Genomic DNA, 20584 nt, shown 5'->3' on the forward strand with positions numbered 1-20584 from the left:
AGAAGAGTTGAGTAATTACAGCAGATAAGTGAGAAAAAGGAGAGACCGCTACACAGAGTAAAAAACTAAAGGTCCTTACAAACATTTACTCCCTAAATGACATGTCAACAGACTTCTTCATTCATCCCTTTCAGGCCATTTATTTTAGAAAGTGATTCTGCAGAAAAGTCCGCATTTGCAGACTCAAGATGGCAGCAGACTTCCAGTTGAAGTTTAATCAGAGTCTTAGTAGAGATCCAACTTACCTTGATCCTTTTAACCATGAAGCTGATATTTCGGATGCCCATGAAGTCGGTGGCCTGGTAAATGGAGTCGATGGCCTTTACATGGCTGGAGATCTGCAGAGAAAGTGACACTTTAGATTAGCTGTCAGGCAAATACGAAGCATCTTGATGGCTGAGTGGTTCAGATGCTCTACATACACAATAACTGAAACTGTAACCTTTGTGCATCTCATCCCCCTCACCCCCACGTTTCCTGAGTGCCTATACTATCTCTATCAATAAAAAAGCTAAAATGCAAATGCTAATACAGAAGTGGAAATAAAACATATACCATGACAGATAGTTTCTACTACAATGATAACAGCAAGCTTTCTTCACATTGTTATTTCTGGAGAAAAAAAAATGTTTGCATTGGGTCACATCTACTAATCACATTTTAAGTAATTGTCCAAAACAAAACCTGAGTAGATATGAGTCACTGAATGAATGATTAAAAAGCAAAGCACATATGTGAATGAGCTTTTAAGTTTAGGTGACAGCAAAAGAGCCTTCAGTCACGTTTACATTCAGTACACACTATATGTAGGGCTATGTACCTGGGCAATGACAGCCTCTCTTGTGCCGTAGTATTTAAAGAAGAGGTGGTCAGTCTGAATGAAGAGCTGGCAGGTATTCTTCTCTTTCCCCGCTGCCCTCTTCCTCCTCAAAATGACAGGGCCGTGGGAGTTCTCCTCTTCCAACACACTGTTTACACCCTGTACATAAACAACCGTCAGGACGAAGCAGGAAGAAGTTAGAGTGGGGAAGACAAAGTAGTAGATAAGGTAGAAAGATAACCCTGTCCCCGGCCAAATTTATTGTGATTACGTGCTCTATCTCCTCTATAAAATAAAAAAAAGGCTCACAACCTCTGATGGTTTCTTCTTATTTTTAGAACTATAACAATGCAGGGAAATATAGGGAAATTAACTGTTCTGAAAACAGTGGATAGAAATGTTAAGTGTTTTTATACATTAAAACAATAAATAAATAACACTGCAGTTTTTAAAAAGGTTAAGTATGGCTCTAACATTACCAACAATTGGGTGTTTGATTAAAACATGTGCACCTATGCTGTATATACTCTATATATATGCACACATGTTCTTACTGGTAGTGTAAGGTGGGTTGGACAGGAGTCATTCAATCTTGAGATCTATTCAATCTTGTGAGCCTTGTCCATCTGTGTTTTTAATTATGGGCAGAGGGAGGGGGAGGGGCTTTGTTGTGATGTTGGCACTTACTTTGACTGGCTCTTCTGTTGCAGATGACTGGTACTTTGTCATCCTCTCAAACACTGAGTGGTCAGCACAGCCGCCCTCTGAGCCATACTTATGAGGATAATCTGGCAGATAGGGAAAGAATAAGGGAATGATTGGACAGAGTTTACATTGCATTAAGGATCTCTTTTAAAGTATCAGTAGTGGGCTGTCGTAAGGCAAGGCAAGACAATGCAAGGCAGCTTTATTTATATAGTGCATTTCATACCCGGGGGCAACTCTATGTGCTTTTCATAAAAACAAACATTTGACAGTAAGAATAAGAAGCATAAAAAAATACAATTTAAAAAAAACAAAAAACAATAGTGAAAATTGGACAATTAAAAACAAGAAAACCCAATTATAATTAAAGCCGCAAGCGGCGATGGCGGGCCCTCGCTCACCCATGCCACCGCGGGGCCTGAGGCATGGCGGGGCTGTGGCGTGAAGCAGAAAGTGAGAAAAAACCTGGAAGGAGGCCAAAAATGCAATGTTTCGTTCATCCAGTAGGGGGCAGTCACAAGTAGTTACACATATGGTCTGGTGTGGTCTGGTGTGTTCAGGGCGGCCACTCATCAGTCATGTGAAGTTCGGAGTGAATTGGACAAAGCATGAAGGAGTTATGAGAGGTTGATGGTTCATCCACCAGGGGGCAGTAGAGTGTAACAAAACACAAGCGGTTGCGTTCAGGGTGGGACAGTGATTACACATGTGAAGTTTTGTGGAAATCGCACAATGATGATGTAAAATATGGCACTTCCTGTTTCCACTAGGGGGCGACACGAGTGAGATCGCCTATGAGCGAATGGAGACGTTGAGGTCGGCACCCTGGACCTGTGTACCAATTTTCATGACGATACGAGTTCAATAAAGCCATCAAAAAGCCAAACGTATTTTCATGGCGAGGAATTGATGGTCGCCGCGTCGCCACATGGACGCCATTACTCGTAGCTTCACAGTCTTCATAATGTAGCTTCACCAACTGGTTCTAAATGAAGTTGATGGGGTCAACTATGTATTTTTCATGAATTTAAGTTCACTTCCTGTTACCACCGGGGGGCGCTATGAGTTACGTGGGAAGTTAATATATCGGGACGTTCAGGGCGGAGCCATCATCATGTCCAGCAAGTTTGAAGCTGATTGGATGAAGTATGTGGGCGTGAGAGCCACTCGTATGTACATGGCGAGCACGCCAAAGTTAGTTGAGCCCTGGCAGACACGCCCTTTGACCTACGGATGCGCAGAGCACAACTTAAGCTCAGCTAGGTCTGGAGATGTTGCGTACCTAATTTGAACTTGATCGGGCGAACGCTGTGGGAGGAGTTAATTTTAGGCGGGAAAAATCAAAACCAAAATGGCCGACTTCCTGTTGGGTTGAGGTCATGAGGTCAAGAGGCTTTTTTGCATATGTGGGTATAATACATATGTGTACCGAATTTTGTGAGCATAGGACAAAGTTAGCAAAATTCCCTATGGGCATTTTTGGACTTTGTAGGGGGCGCTATTCCGCCATTCTGCGTCGACCATGTGCGACCACCCAAAAATATCGAATTTCGGATGAGGCCGGACGTCCGTGCAAAAGTATAAGCATTTTCGCATTTGGGAAAGGGGCGAAATTGGGGCACGAAATGTCGGAATAATAATAATAATAATAATAATAATAATAACCATTACAATTTCAATAGGGCTTTCGCCAGGCGACTTGCAGTCGCCGCTCGGGCCCTAATAAAAATACAACAAAGATAATAAATAGAGAGAAAGAAAAAGAAAAAACTAAACTAAAAATAGTATAAAATATGAGAGTGCAGCATAATATAATTATTTGCATTAAACTCACTAAAAGGACATACAGTGCAAATGAAAGATGAAGACTTTGTGCTTTAAAAGAGCTCAATCATCGGCACATGAAAAGAGAAACATTTTTAACCTGAATTTTAGTTGGGGCTGATTTCAGTTGGTAGGTGAGTCAGGGTGTAAGAGTAGCTACTCTTCTTTCCTTTAAAACCTTTCTTTCAACTTTTGATCTGAGCAGAATAAAAAGGTCTTACCAATGATCTGTCTTGCTAACTGAAAAAAGTGGTTCTATGATCAACCCAATTTATAAGTTTTATAAGTTTGCTCCCAATCTGCTGCATAGAATTCTAAAGGGCAAATGGGACAAGCACTCCAGCCAACCTTAGTTTGCAATGTGAGTGGTTAACCAGTTCAGATCAAGAAACAAGCCACATCATGGTGATGAAGTACTCACAAACCACTTCCTATCTATTTCTAGGCTGTATATGCTGTGTAGAAGGAGATTGCATTACTTCTGTTAATATAAACAATACCCATCAATTCAGTAACAATAATGTGGATATACATCACACATCAAGTTATATATGATTAAAGGCGTCACTGAAAAGGCCATTTTAGCTAAGAAGACATTAACAAACAGACTCACAATGCAGATTGTATCATGTTTTCTGTGATATGACAATATCACATATCGGAAGTTTAAAAAGAGCCAAGCAGTTTGTGCAACGGGCTGCTATAAAGTAATAAAGTCAACGGCCACAGTTGTCCTTCATAGTGAAAACAAAGGGAAAACCCAATTGTCACATTGTATTATGTTCTCATAAACCTGATGAGGATCTGTGGCCAAATGTTACTTATTGTACAATGTAGACAGTATGCTAGTGTTTTATCAAATTTAAAAGCCCTGACACACACGATTGGTTTTAAATAACAATTACAATATGATTTTATGATAGCATATATATATTTAGGCTAGCCAATCAGTGTGTTCTGATTATGTTTGTTTCAAACAAACTGCCCTTGCTTTTGCAAAACTTTTGATTCCATTAATATCGGTGCAAGACATCAGTCTGAATGTTGGGAAACCATCATTCAGTCCTGTGCTGGTCACTAAACTGACTGGACACACACTGAAACAACGCATTCAACCTCTGACAATGTGTGCCCTCTTTGTCAGTACAGTGAATGCCGTCTCATTCATCTGCTACTTCCACAAATACTAACAGCACAAGCAGGAGACTTCAAAGAAACTGAATTTCCAAGTTGGTCAGAGATGTCATGTCTGTCTAATGGCAGACAGACATGAGTTAAATCATGAAATATTACTTTATTCTATTATTTCTGTATATTAATGAAAGCATTTTCAGCATTTAATTAATTCATTTCAGTATGGCAATATATGATCTTATTATATCTATAATTATATCTCAGTGCAGATGTGAGTCTTTGAAAAACTGTTTCTTTGCTGTGCCTTTATGGAGCATGTGGGATGGTAGGATGTTTTAATAACAGTCTAAAAGCCTAAGATAGAATTTGGGACCCATTTTCTGCATGCAGTGATTAGATGTTAGGTCATCATGTAAAACTGCCAAATCAGGATTGATTTGGGATGAGAACAGAAAAAAACGAAGGCCACAACAAATAAAATTTGACACACTTGGTTAAAGATTAACGTTCCCTTTATCTAGTGGACTGAGTGATACACAAATCTAAACAGTAAGTTGCTTACAGGTTGCAAGAAGTCAGAAATTCCTGTATAAAGTTGCAGTTTTCCTTACTTTCACCTGTGACCTTTTGTTCTAACGCTCCCACTAGCTTCTTTATCACCGCTGGCAGAATAACGCCCCTGCTGTGGGTGAGTGACTTCCCTGTATCACAAAACACTCTTGTGAGCCCCAAAAAGAACCTTTCATCTGAATTCAATCCGCGACTCAATTTCAAATAAATGTGCAAAGATTTCCATCAGCAGTACAAAACAATCTCCCATGGTCTCTGTATATGCCTGTGCGCTTTTGTGTTCAGCAGGACAGAGCGCCTGGCAGTAAATATCAGTTAGTGCAGAGCCAGGGTGGGGCTCATATCAGAGTCACTGCTTGTCTGCTGAATGCAGTTCTTTGGGTTAAGTCACTGTATTGTGATTTCACTCAGTGTTTGGTTCATCATGTTCACCCACAATCACACAGTAGATCTCAAGTCTACTAATTGCTTTCAAACACTTAGTTTAACCTGACCTTAGCAGTGGCACTAAGCCGTGGTATAAGCCATGACTATGCTTTGTGGTGCCTCAATCTTGCTTCCAGTATCACTGTGCCAAGGACACAGAGCCAAATGTCTGTCAAAGATAACCCTTTCTCCAAGCTTGCCAGGGAAATCTATCAACAGCTCAACCACCTACGTCTTACTTAAAAACACCAATACATCACAATTCTGCAATATCAACACACCCAAAGTTTAAAAAAAAAATCTTTAATAAATAGTAAAGCAAGTACAGAGGCAGACACTTACCAATGTCATCCTCATGATAGATGACAGAGTGGTAGGGAACATTCTTGTCATTAAGGTACCTCTCCGAGGGTTCAACATAGTATGTTCCTTGGTGGGTTTTAATGAAACCTTCGAAGCGCCCATCAACCACAGAGCCATGAGTCACTGTGCCCTTTTCTCCTGAAATACAAAAGAGGAAGCGGATGAGCAGAGGGAGACAAAAACAGTCAAAGTTAAATTATTTTATAATTTGACATACATTACAAAGAAACCCCTCTGGCCTAATAAATAGAAATATCTTTTTAATGAGCATACAGTAAGAGAGATGGTGTTTGCATGGGGTCTGACAACTCTTAATGTTCGCATTGACAAAAATGAAAATTGTTACAGTAATATTTTTTCATTAAAGTTATAGCACACAGTGGTGTTTTGTGCCCACCTGTGGCTTTTTCATGAGATTAAAATATACGGTGAGTAAAAGTGTCAGGGTGTGTTCACACTGACTATAAAGCAATTTATAGTCAGTAAAATTTAGAAAGAAGCTCTAGGAGGCAAAAACCAAGGTGAATAGGTGTCACTGTGAAAAGGTTTCAACTTGAAAAAAAAAAAGATTTTGCACAAAGTGAAATGTATGATGTGTAGCATGCATGGAGGTTAAAAATTACATTTAAACAAAGCAGGATGATACCACTGTAGTCATCATGTATTGAAAATCCAATAACCTGAACAAGAAAAATATAAAAGACTCTGTTCCTCTCTCACACACACTCACACTGATCACAACAGGAAAAAACGCCTTGTTTATTCTCTTGTTCATTGAACTCTGCTGGGGACAGGCGGCAGGATGACGTCCAGGAAGGGAAGGGATTGAAAGCGGATGGTAGAACAGAATGAAAGCTAAGTGTGTGTTTTGGGTTGTGATGTGACGAATACATTTAAAAAAACAACCTCTAAATTTCTGTCCTGCATGCACACACGATATTCTAAAATGCTGAGAATAAAACTGAACTTTAAAAAATAGGCTCACAATTTTTCAAATCCTTCTTAAAACTATAGTCAGGTTCCTAAATGTATAATTGAAACAGATTTTGCTCGCTGTTATCATTCCTCTTGTTCATACTGACCACTAGACGATCTCTTCCAAATGCACTTGCAATCTAATGATTACGAGACAAAATCCAGTCTTCATTCTGAGCAAAAAAATGTATTTTAAAGTTTACACATATATGTAAACAACATATAGTATAACACAGATCATAATGTCTTAATATTCTTAATGATCAGTACAAGAGGAATTATTACAGCAGGAAAAATATGTGCCAGTGTTCAATTGGGCATCTGACTATTGTTTTAGGACAGACGTGAAAAACTGTGAATCCATCCTTTAATCATTAAAAGTGTGTGTCTTAGTTGAAATGTCCTTTAGAAAACGATGTAAGAAACAATACAGGCAGGGATGATGCAGACTTTCAATTAAAGTGAAAAAATAAATACTGCATAATTGGGTAAAGGGGCTGCACCTCCACCCAGAATGCTGTGTGAAAACAGCTGGACTTACCGAAGATTTCTCCACTGTAAATATGTGACGTATCAGTGGGTGTCTCCTCTCCTGATACCTCGATGATGATATCTGGAGAAAATAGAGTTGTATCCCTCCTCATCCGCAAGTTAAAATGCCTTAAAGAAGAATAGGAGAAAATGTCTAATTAGCATAAGCACTAAACACCAAATGTAAAGGTGCACTTGGCTTCAAAAATGAAAGCCCAAATGTATTTTATTTAATTCAAGGTCACACTCCACATCAAGAAGACAACAGCATTCAAAAGTATTATTTTGAAGTCTTGGTTTTTTTATGCCATATTGAACTTCACTATTACAGTGTCTTACCATAAAAAGGGACCACACACACATTTGAAAGCTGAGACAGAGCACATAACACTTAAAGACACAGAGAAAGCAGCATCATTTCCAAATTCTACTGAGCTTTACCACTCTGCTGTGCTGCTCAGTACTGCTGTGCTCAGTGAGTTAGAAGAATTATGTCATGAGGAAAAGCACATGAATGTTTGTGCGTAGCCTTTTTTTTTGTAATCCTCTCCTTAGCATAACCATGATGTCGAAGACAAGAAGGCATGCATCACATGAGGTGCACATGAGCCACTTGCTTCCTGAAAACCTGAGGCAATGCAATGAGAGGTTCACTGGATTGTTCTTCACCAGGTATCTTGTGAGGGATCATGTGAGTTGGTCTCAAGGTGTGAAGTATCCTTCAGGTGACCCAAAACAGTCATAAACATGGTTTGTTTTGTTGCTTGGTAAATGTCCATGTCTTTCCAACTTCCCCAGTTTGTAATGCAGGGTTTTGTTTAATTTCTCAGACTTTGGAAAGCTCCCTTAAAAGCCAAAAAGAACATTGTGAAATGTTTTTCAAACACTGAGTCGTATTCCTTATAACAAGAAAACTGGCCTTTATGCCAGTTTACGTAGATGGTTGTTTCCTCCTGGGTAGCAAAGTCACATGACACACTGTCTACTTTAACCACAAATTCTTTACATATGTGTGTTTGGGAGGAGAAAAGGGGTTGATGATGATTTCAAGGCAGACTTTCTTACACTGCGTGGCATGAAAACAAGGTTTCACAAAAGACAGCAACAGTAAGGCAGTACATGTTTGGAAGGGTGAGATAGCAGATCAAGTTTTAAAAGTCAGGCACAGTCCAGGATTTCCTTCTGCAGGATGACTCATAGACATTCTCTAGTATCACATTTCCTTTTATCATATCTGCTCTTGTTTTACACAGACACACCTTATTATTGTAGCTACAGTATCTTATTTACTGGTATATTATTGATTTAGTGACTTTTTTCTTTTACATTTTGTAACTACACCGAAGCATATGTTCGGTCGAGTGAGTACAGTCAGTTATATTCATTTAGATCAAATCACAAATTTGTCTAAAATTGCTTTACAATCTGTGCAGCATATAACACTAACAAGGAACCAATAGTCAGAAGATCAACGGAAGCCAAGATAGGAGTAATAAAGAAAGCAAAGATGATCAAATAAACAAAAAGATAATCTGGCAATAGATTTTGTATAAATTCCCCTGCTTTTTATTCATCATGGCACACCCATTACAGTCACTGGCCTCTCCCCACCTTATTAATGGCAATCAATATGACCTCACAACTTTATCTATGTCTCATCAACAGCTCAGTCAACCAAAATATCCAGCATGACATACTGGTCACAGCTGCAGATGAGTCCACAATTAGATTATTCAGTTAGAATTTCAATCTGCATTGTAGCATTTAAATTCATGATTTCAAGCAACTGTTATACTGTCAATTAGGCACGTCTTAGAAAATATATTACATAGCACACATATTGACCCCTGTTCCTGCAAAACTGCATCATGCAACTTCAATGCACATCCTTTCCTCCATGAAAACCACAGTAGTGATAACCTTAACTAAGAGAGACTGTGAATTATTATTACACACTAATGATGAGATGTGGTGGATCAACTGAACAATACTACCAAACCAAAGACCCAGAGCCCTCATATTTCATCATTCAAACCTAGATGCCAACCTTCTCTCTGGCATTCACGAAGCAACTCCTCTCCCAAGAACCATTACGAATGGACAATAATAGTGTGAATACTGAAATACAGACTGACAATCTGTGTCAAGAAACTATTCCTAACGTCTTGAACCAAACCACAATAAACTATCAGCCTGTCAACTGATAAAGATTCAAGAAGTTTATTGTCATATGCATAGTAAAAAAAAAAACACACAGCGGTTCAGACAATGCAATGAAATTCTTACTTTGCTGCTGTCCCTTACACACATAACAAAAAGATACACAACAATAAAAGATTAGAATAAAAAAGATTAAAAAACAAAAAGATTAAGAAGAATACAATTAAGCTAGATAAAAAAAGAATGAAATTAAACAAACAAACAAACAACATTTGAAAGGCCACTGTTACGTTCTTCTCTGCTAAATGCCAAACTGTGAATTGCTTACTTTACTATACGTCTAAGGCTGTATAATTACTAGTTTCAATTAAATTTTACATTTCCATTAACTCTATACCAAGAAATCTACTGAACAGTTAAAACTCTTTTTTTCATTTAAGTTTTACTAACTGAAAAAAAGAGGACAATCACTGCCTCACAAAATACTTACAGACAAATAAACATGGCTGGTAACAGACAGGAAGAGAAGAGGCTATAGATCAAGTGAGTGCTACTCTACTCACAAAAGCAGCTGACTGATAAATTATTCAGACATGTCCCAAATGCTGAACACACTGATAGTCATACACAGCTCAGTAAGCAGACCGGCCCAAAGAAATGGAGGGACCTCAGGCCATGTCTTCAGAGAGTGTACTGTATTTCTACAAAGCGGGTAGTATCACTTTACACATACAGTACAAGACGTGTTTCATAAAAAGATATAGCAGCTTCCTTAATTAATTACATTCTCTCGAGGAGCCTTTCTTGTTGTGTTTGCTTGTTCATTTTTTTTGCCATGCACAATACTTAGAGAAAACCACAGTGTGCCCTTTACTTTCAAAGAGCCTTACAGCGCCACACACCCCAGTCTGATCTGCGACTGTGCACTTATGTTAAGAGGAGTTTTCAAAGCTCGAAAGACCTACGACATGAACCACATCTAGATTTTATCCGAGAGGAAGACGCGTTTGTGGCGACACATTTGTTCACGTTTCTTCAACAGAGAAACTCGAGACTCAAGTCCTACAAACTGAGAAGCACGGAAACTTCTTATATGCAGAAAATAAACTACTTTCAAGCTCATAATTTTGAATTGACAACGACAGTGACAATGCTTATAAAAATTATAATATCACTGCAGTAAACATGCATGTTTACTGTTATTTGAAATAGATAGCTTAGATTTATTAATACCACAAATGTTGATGATAAATTATAATTTTAAAAAAACAGTAAGGATATTACAGCTCCTGTAACATGTGCCTAGTGAGCTCAATAATATATCAAACTATTAATAGAAATATCTTGATGTATTGAAATAGGGGGAAAAAAGTCTTGCAAATGAGTATTGTTTGTAGACAGCTGGACTTAAAACTGAACAGTACATTGTGACACTTGCATTGGTACTAGTCGATGTTTGAATACTTTTTTGCTCCTCTCTTTGTAAAGAAGCTCTGCATACAGACAACTGCCTACTCTGCTTTGTTCTGTCACCTGACCCACCCACAAGTACTCATGTGAGTGGGCATACACAAGAAAGCTTTTCTCTTGTTACAACAAACCTCTATAGTGCCACAGTCCTGCCCCGGGGTTTTAGAAAGGGAAAGAGAGGAGAGACTGTGTGTCTGGGTTTGTGCCAGCACACATGTGTATGTTGAGAGGACGATAGTCACAAACAAGCCCAGTGAGTTTAGTAAGGATATGAGGGATAAGATGGTTTCTCAAAGATAACTATTTTAGTATTATGGAATTAATCACTTTCATTAAAAAAGAGAGAGAGAGAAAAAATTTAATTGTATGACTTTGATTGGCTAAGGGAGACTCTAGAGACAGAGTAACATTCTCTACTCTAGCAAAAGTCATTACAGTCTCAACACCACAGAGTTGAGTTAAAATGTCTGACACAACACGAAACAAAACTTCACCAAAGTATTTGCTTCATGAAAATGATATTAACTTATATTACTTTTTTATATTATCTTGTATTGTATATTATTACTTATATTAACTCGTTCAAGGAACTTGTACAAAAATGTAGTGACATTTCCCCATCGTTTTTTCCTCATACAGTCTGACTGTTCATGAATCCATCTCTCAGAGATGAGTACTCTTCCTGTTCAATGATCTGGACTGGAGTACTCTGTAATGAACATGTCTGGTCTGCTCCTCTATACGTCATTGTGCAGAACATTTCCGTCTGCTCAGAACACTCAAGACTTTATTTACAGTAAATATACTGCAGGTCCATTTGCCCAATGCTTCTAAAAAATTGTTTTTGTTTCTTTTTCAGACACAACAGCTTATTCAGACTTTGAAAATGATCAGTATGTATGTATGATGCAATGATTACCTCACCAACACAGACAGCACTGTTTCTCCAGCCAGCAATGACAGGAAAGAGCACAAAAACACAGGAAGAGGATCTGTTTGACAGGCTCTTGATAACCCAAAACAGACAGGGTGAAAAGGAAAGCAGGGGGCAGTTTGCTGAAAAACAAAGTACTGCTAACATAGTGCTGCTAAGGCGAATTATTTCCTTCTTTTTTTTTTTAAATAATTATTTTTAATTGAGTGAATAGAGATCAATTACAGTCATCACCGCTCCATAGCGTATATTTGCCATTTTCTCAAAATTAAATCACACAGAAAGAAAAAAAGGGTAAATACATAAACAATAAATAAACATAATAAATAAATGATTAAGTAAATAAGAGAACATAAAAAAAATATGTTTGCAAATGGGTTACTTACTTTCTAGATAATTAATGTGATTACTGTATTGTATTGTATTGTGTTTGCGGCTCCACTCATTTTACAAAGCATCATAAATTGATGTCCATATCTCATTAAATTGTTTAGCTTTATTACAATCTTCTGACATTGTCTTTTCAGTACACAGGTAATATTTCATTAATATTTTCCATTTTTGGAGTGATGGTGCTTCTTTATTCTTCCAATGTTGTAAAATAAGTTTCTTATAAACTAGTGATGAAAAAAGGATTTGCCATCCAGTCGGATATTTTATTCCTTTAGTCCTTTGGAAAAGGCAAATGTTTGGAGAAAGTACAATTTTACAATTAAATTAGGCGAATTATTAAAAGCATCAAACAGAAAAGCAAGTAGAAATGAGAGCGAGACAGAAAAGACAGACATTTCCCAAGACTAGGAACCCATAATGGCAATGGAATAAAAGGACAGTATATTTAATGATAATTTACTATGTGAATATGTGCATGTGCCTACTGATGATGATTAACATGTACACAATAGGGTTGGATGATGTCTACTAAATTGGCATAGGATGATGTATGTTGGATATTAATTATAAACATTTCTATTTCTTGCAAATTTGAGCCCTTTGAGCCCTGCTTAAGATACCTCATTAAGCAGATCATCTGATTATGAAGAATATTTTAAATACTTGTCATAGTGACGTAAATGCAGAATATACCTATAAATAGCTATCTTTTAAAATTATATTAGATTAAAAAATGGCAGTCAGCCCAGCAGATATTGGCTTGATCAGTGACTGTGGAAAATTATCATGCATTATGGCAGTGACAAACTTGGTTGCTATTAAGGTACCACTTTGCCCATCTGGCAGCAGTTTGGGTTTTCGCATAACCAACGAGACCATTATCAACCTTCGCTTGGTGTTGTTGTGTAGCATGCAGATTTGATCTGGGCTAGCCATACCAAATTGGTGTGTTTGTGTGTTTGGTAGTGTGTTGCGTGGTGCGCCCTGGTGTAGGGGGTTGCTTTTAAATCCCAATATTACGATGGTAGATGATCAACCCAACCCTAGTACACAATTCAAAGCAGCGGGAAAAAAACATCTATTGTTAGTGAGTCAAGGCAAGCCAGCTAGTCCACATTTTCTATGTCATGTGTTGAGGCACTGTGCAATCCTAAGCTGGGGTCTAGTGAGGGGAATGCAAGCTTTACTCTACGTTCATTTGGAGTTAATCACGTAGCATTTACAGTCTTTTATTTCTCCCTATTTGAGGAAATCGAACTACTTCACCAGTCTCACAAAGACATGATCTTGGTATAAAAACTGGCTAGGGAACTGTGAACATTTTGAGCAATCACTGGTTCATACTCATTAAGCAAATTTAAAGCTATGTTAGATTCACAGGTCTTTAAACACTTCACTCATAGAGGTTGAGAACAATCTCCCACATATTGTTTTAAAACTGTATGGAAACAGTAGGGAGTTTAAAAAAAACAAAAAAACATGCAGTTCACTATGGAGGAGAATGGGGAAAGAGCATGTTGTTGACAAAATGTAAGGGGCGCAGGTTTGTTAGCAGCCGTTCTCTGTGCATTTAGAAGTCACCAGAATTCAATAGGCAAAGATCATTGATTGTCTGGTATCACAAGACTAAAGCTATGTATACTGGAATTCGTCAATACCTCTCATTTTGTAACTGACCTGCAGGAAAAGCTACATCCCCCCCACACCCTCAATAACAAGGCAAAATTGACAGTGAATCTCAATTTGTTCCAAACGGTAGAAGAGGGAGTTTATACTTTAACAGCATTTAATGTAAGTGGGGTTCTTGGTAATTATTGTCTTGTTCCACTATTGCAGGCAACTTTTTTGCTAGTGTTTGACTCACACACCTTCTGCTTCAGCCTGCTGTCATAATACCAATGGACAAGAACTCAGCTGGTACAAATCTGAGAACATTTAAACAGTGTTACCATCTGAAATAATCTATTTCCAAAACAGGGGTGGCACCACTGTACTCGGACAACTTGACCTGACCAACCTCACAAGAGGTCATCTTGGATTACACATTATTTAAAAACAAAACCTGGGAGTGACGGAGAGGATACAAAGGGACTTAAGAGGTTGGAAAAAGAAATAAGAACAAGGGAAGGGTTTCGATTACAGCTTGCTACAATGTGGTTAGTCCTGTCTTTTTCAGACCTTAAATAACAACAATGTTACCACTGGTGACCCCAGAGAAGTATGTGCCACAGTGACAGGTATTCATTTATAACGGGTATAAAACAAACTCAAAATGATTCTCCCACAGATTTCACACACTTCCAGTTTGATGCAAAGAACATCAGATTATTTCTCTATATGGTCACCTTGCTGATAAATGTAAACTTTAAGCTCTACTTTTAGGTTCTTTTGCAATGTTCTAGCATTATACTGCAGTAACATTGATTTACAGCACAGTTCTCTCTATGATGGACTGAATGAGGAAATAATGTAACCAGACATAGATGATACAATATGCCATATCAAATAGCAGCGAGAGAAATGAGTGAAGATTACATCCATTTCACAGAATCTGCACAGTAACATCACTGATTTTTGAATGGAGTGTGTGTGTGTGTGTGTGTGTGTGTGTGTGTGTGTGTGTGTGTGTGTGTGTGTGTGTGTGTGTGTGTGTGTGTGTGTGTGTGTGTGTGTGTGTGTGTGTGTGTGTGTGTGTGTATGTGTATGATCCATTATTTTATAATCTTGTGGTGCAAGTATGATTGTATGAATGTAGGCAAATTATTAATGCAAATGAAGATACAGTATATGATCTAAATTGATGACATGGTAAATAAACTCAAAAAGAACACCAGGGTGCATAGACCAATGCGAAAAAGAACATCAGATATATGTAATTAGCACAAAGAAATGATATTAAATGAATGAAAAGAAATTAAAAAGTACTCAATACTTCATCAGATCAATTCAAGCAGTCCGAGGTTAAGTAAGAAGACTGAAACAGAAGAGGAGGAGAAGAGTGTGTTCGTGTTAAAAACTGACCTGCCATGAGCATGAAAGTCCAGGTGCACAGTCCTGTCTTGAGGAGAGAGTGCCCTCTTGGCTCTCTGGTGACTGTTGTGCAGGGCTTCTGTGTCATATGATAAACCTTCATAGTGGCGAATAAATTTGTTCAAGGGGTTCCCATACTGACCTGAAAGAGAGTTCAATGGCTTATCAAAATTATGTCAACAAACATTTATCACAGGGCAGAGAGGGAAAGCAACATTTTGCTTCAATGTGTTACGATCACTCCTGGTTAATTATTAATCTAATATAGTGTTTGATACAATAGACAGATATTAAAGCTTGCAATGTATTTGCTCCTCCAAAACAGATCCAGGGAGAAGCACTTCAGTGGTAAAAAAGTGAAATAATCATCCATGTCTTTATCATTTTGGTGAATTTTATTTGCAGCTAATGGACTAAAACCTGCTGAAGCATTTTGTTGACTTCATCAGTAAGTTCTTTTTTTAAAAAGACACATCATGTAATCAACAGGAAAACAACTGCACCTGTACACCTGCAAGAGGATCTGAAAAAAACACTTCACATCTCTGGCCAATGGGCCTTTTCACATCAGACATTGTAATTGTCATGATAGGAATTTTTAATTATGATAATTTATTAATGACGGCTCTCTTCTATTGAAATTTCCCCGTAAACCCTGACAAAAGTGAGCCAGCATGTATGATACCAGGAACAGCTTAATGGAATTAAAAACCTTGATGCAGGTTATCATTTACACCTGTGCTTTTCCTATTGTGACATGTCAACATGTTTCTCCATGAAAAACAGCCTTTGGTGACAGTTTGGTAAAACAGGGATGAACCTCTGCAATGGTGACCAGCTATAGTACAAGCTGTCGCTCACTAGACACGCTTAACAGGCTTATTCAGCTTATTGACATGAGAGTTGTGAGTCCCACAGAGTTAATCCTGCCTGCCTATCATAATGACCATTTCTTTGTTCTTTCAACAAGGACAAAGAAAGTGGTCAGTTTAGAGCACAAGGGAGGAGCACATGATGCACAAACCGTCAGGTGACCGAGGTTCTTTTTCAGTAGTACTGTATGTCATTGTGTCCGCTCAGGGACTGAGTTGGCTGAATACTCTTTAAATGCTAATCTACATTCCAAGGGAACACAAAATGCTACAAACCAAATTCAAGAGTACTGTGTTGCAACAGGAAAAGTTCTGCTATGACACAACAGCGATGAAGCCTTTGGAAATAAGTTCTTTAGTAGTACAGGACTAGACTCAAAGTTCTTTTAGTGAAAGATCTTTGAAAAAAATACTCATTACTAAGAGACTCCCTGAGGGAGAGATTATGTAGGCACTCCACCTTGCCTTTATTTGCGTGCTTCACTGTTTTGCTCTTTACTGTAGGGCTTCCTTGTGGTGGGAGTCATAACTCCCCAAACTGGGAGTGGCCTTGCCAGACTAGTAGCAACTTGTTTGTGAATGCAAAGAGAAAATATTCCAAGAATTAGCTTCTTTAGCCTTTCCTCAGTGATGAAAATAATGACAAAAAAACTTGACTGAACCAACAACCAGCCTGATGGGCTTTGGTATGTGAGAGAGCAAGGCTGTAATTAACCAGGGAATATGTTGGTTATGTACTAAAACAAACACTGCCAGCTCAGATTGCCCAGATCAGTCATCTTGGTGGGATTTGTCAAACTCCATAAATATGTAATAATGTGACAGCACAAGGCTGATTTCTTAACAGACAGTCAGTTGCATAATAAATAACATTTACATATAAAAAAATGAAACAAAATTTGGATATAAAGGAATACATCAACATTTGTTGTTATGCATTTAATGAACATCCTGTTTATTATGAAGGCTACTGGAGTAGCCTGGTGACTGGACATAGGCTGAGTTACTGTAACACTTCACTGCTTCTGATCTATATAAACAAATGCGGCTTTGACTCAGTCATGCGAGTCAGAAACATCTCAGCTGGTTGAGAAATGAGAAATGAGACTTGCTGGGATGCCAAGCAGTCAGACACACCTGGACAGAAGCCAACCAGAAACCAGAAAAATGAGAGTTGCTGTATGTTTCATGGCACTTTATGCCCTCAAAACCAAGCTGCTGAAAGGTTAACCTGATTTCAAACACAGGCTATTGTTCAAGCCCAGACCAGACAGAAACACAAAAATGTTTTTAAATGGTCCGCCCCAAAAGCCCACAAAACTACATTATGCCCATAAGCCAATGTATATTCATGACTGTGTTGTCATCACAATTTGATCGTGTTTATCATTATCAGGCTTATATATATATATATATATATATATGTATGAAATTGAAATGTAACTAATTTTGTCAATTGTTCCAGCATTGATTATTTTATATATGGAGCATTTTATTTGATTTTAAGTTAAACTATATTTAATCATGATAATTGTTTTTAAATGTGTTGTTAAATTGATCACATTGTTTTTTTATTACTACATACTCTACTCAAATGCTTTTTTAAATAAACATCTCTTATTCAAAGGTTCGCCTTATTTTGTTGTATTAAAAACATACAGAATCATGACCTGACCTTAATGTGACAGTCAGTGTTGCTAGAAAGATTGGGTCATCATGATTTCAGATACATTTCCGCTTAAATTACCCCAGAGACATGTTGGGTGTTTTTTGGTGGGGTTTTTTTTGAGAGAGAGAGAAAGACCGGAAACCACTGACACAAACAGAGGAGGTGATAACTGCATGGATCACAACTGATCTCAGCATTGCATTTCCATGCTGTGTGGTAGCAAGCTGGCTTACATAACACATTCAATACCCAACAGTGGTCTGCTAACCTGAGTAACAGCAGCTTAACCACACAGATAATTTCCAGTATGTCTGTCACACTGATCACACTTTTATAGGCAGTGTGTGGTTGAGTGAAATGAAGCAAAATGTTTTTTATTCCACCTTTTCTGTCCCTTAGGAGTGAATAAATTGAACCTAGTCCCTCTGTACATTTGACACATGGGCCGACCTGCTTCCTGTCTGGTCACTGGATTCAAAGACATACAGTACAAACAGAGTCTTTTTCATTTGAAGTTTATACTGCAACTTATAACACGCCAAAAACCAGGCAAAATCAAGGTGACGTTACTGCACTCTGGCTTTATCATGTTATCATGTTGTACAGTGATTGTTTCACACCCAACCTTACTAACAAAGTTGGATTGTGTATGAATTGACAAAAAGGCAGACGAAATGAAACATCAGAAACAAGCAATCATTTTAGACACTTGTACACAAAACTCAAAAAACTGCATTCTTTATAATGCGCTAAGAATGCTCATTTGTGCTCAGGAATCAAGCCTACGCTCACCAACATTTGATTAAATCAATGAAATGAAGCTTCGCCATTAGTGCAACAGTAATCCTGTTTGCCCATGATCTGTTAAGTAAGCAGTTCAGCTTTGTTCCAAAAAACTTAAAACTGTAGTTGGTGTCCTGCTTTTCCGCTCCCTCTCAGCACTTTAAGAGTCTTGAGCTGTCTCAGCAACATCAGTGTCCTCAAGGGTTATAAGAGGATGTTAAAAAAAAATGTAATTGCTGCTTTCAATGACTTTCTCATAGGCATACTTTTGTTTAATTGCACCTGCCAGTAGCCGCTTTTTACATATACTGTAGACAACCTCTTGACAATGTATTCTTAGTCTATTTTATGTTTTGTTGTGATGTTCGTGAAGCACTTCTTTCGTATAGTTGGATGAATTCTGAAAACCAGAAATTCCTCTGCACAAAGTATTTTGTTTAATGGCAGAGAGCCATCATTGGGTTAAATTAATTTACTAGTATTTTCTTTATTTACGCAACACTTGAGTCTTGCTCTTTAGAGGAACGATGATGACTCACTGATAACTGGAAACTATGATTAAAACTTTTGGTTCTGAGATCAGGCGCGATCTGGCACTGCTCAGATATCATAATAGTCTTGTTGAAGAAAATCGCTGATAAGCTCTAGACTGAAGATTTCGTGGGGTTATGACGAGCAACAAAGACACTTAATAAAAGAAACGTCAAGGTTTCCACAACTCTTGGTAAAACTAATGTAATCAATTCAGTCTGGCGCTCGTCTCTGGTAAGAACAGTGAATAGATATGAAACTACTTAACACTGTTGATCTCTTCAGCTGCCGTAAACAATGTTGGCGGATCAGAAAAAAGTTTAAGTTAGGCTCATGACCAGCCTGTAGTGGAAAATTGAGATGGCTAATATGCGTTTGGCAGATGTGACAGCAGTCGACAGTTGCTGCAGCACAGCTTATCATATAGCCTACATCTAGACAACTGCTAGCTACATTTAGCTGTATATGACGCCATTTACCAGAAAGGCGTCCGCGGTTTTCAAATCATTTTTGACAATTCAACACTTTTTTTTGTACTTCCGACTGTGTTTCGTCTCCGCCATTCAAATGTTTGCATATGTTAGCACTTTAACGTTGGCATGCCAGTCAGGAACTGTGAACAACTGCGGTGTTGTCTATACCAGGGCGTCACTGTATCACACACGATGTAAACAACCTGATATACAGCCAACACGAAGTACACACACAGGTTCACTACTCTGAACATTAACATTAGCCAGCTAGCTAAGTTAGCAAGTTCGACAGCGAGAGTACAACTGCTTGATCCGATTAACACTAGCTACACTGACCGTGAACACTTTCATTTCCCCCCACTGTGAAATCCATCACAAACTTACCTGTGATATCTTGTAGGCAGCAAAGCATGAGAAGGAGTTTAACAAATAAAGTTATCATATCGAAATCCCCTCTAAGCCCAGGTATAAATCCGACCCTGTGTTGCCGCTGATGGCTTCTTGTTTCGTTTTAGTACTTAAAGGTATAGCCGCTCTTCCTAGTTAGCTACTAGCTCCCATCACAAACACCTCTGCCTGTCTCTCCGCCAGCCTAACGCGCACACACACACAAACACACACAGACATAAACCCTCCTCCCTTCCGGTGTGCCCACAGACAGAGACAGGACACACCTATAACTCAGAGAAACGGTGCAACATTTATTTTGATCTTGAACACACATAAAACTAAACATTTGTCAGGGTGAACTGTCACGATGTATCGCTGATACTATTTGCTCCACTTTTTACTACTTTGAAACATATGACTAACTAATATGACATAAATCACCGACTCATTTACTTCCTACTATTTTGACTCAATTTTATATTCCCAAATCCAAAAGTGTTTTTAAGTGTGCCACCCGGCTTAGTAAGTCAA

At 38.2% G+C, this 20584-nt stretch overlaps 1 protein-coding gene across 1 annotated transcript in view; it reads right to left on the reverse strand.

The window, feature by feature from the left end:
* Positions 1-20277, reverse strand: part of adam10a (ADAM metallopeptidase domain 10a) — a 30313-nt gene extending 10036 nt beyond the window's left edge. Inside the window, exons 1-7 of the mRNA XM_062422454.1 lie at positions 20048-20277; positions 15327-15477; positions 7359-7477; positions 5822-5980; positions 1508-1608; positions 821-979; positions 246-338 (exon numbers count right to left, since the gene is read on the reverse strand). Coding sequence (XP_062278438.1) covers positions 246-338; positions 821-979; positions 1508-1608; positions 5822-5980; positions 7359-7477; positions 15327-15477; positions 20048-20105 — 840 coding nt within the window. The 5' untranslated portion in view covers positions 20106-20277. The remainder of the gene's footprint in view (positions 1-245; positions 339-820; positions 980-1507; positions 1609-5821; positions 5981-7358; positions 7478-15326; positions 15478-20047) is intronic.
* Between the last annotated feature and the right edge of the window lie 307 nt (positions 20278-20584).

This window comes from Scomber scombrus, chromosome 1, assembly GCF_963691925.1.
Source record: "Scomber scombrus chromosome 1, fScoSco1.1, whole genome shotgun sequence".
Lineage (NCBI taxonomy): Eukaryota > Metazoa > Chordata > Actinopteri > Scombriformes > Scombridae > Scomber > Scomber scombrus.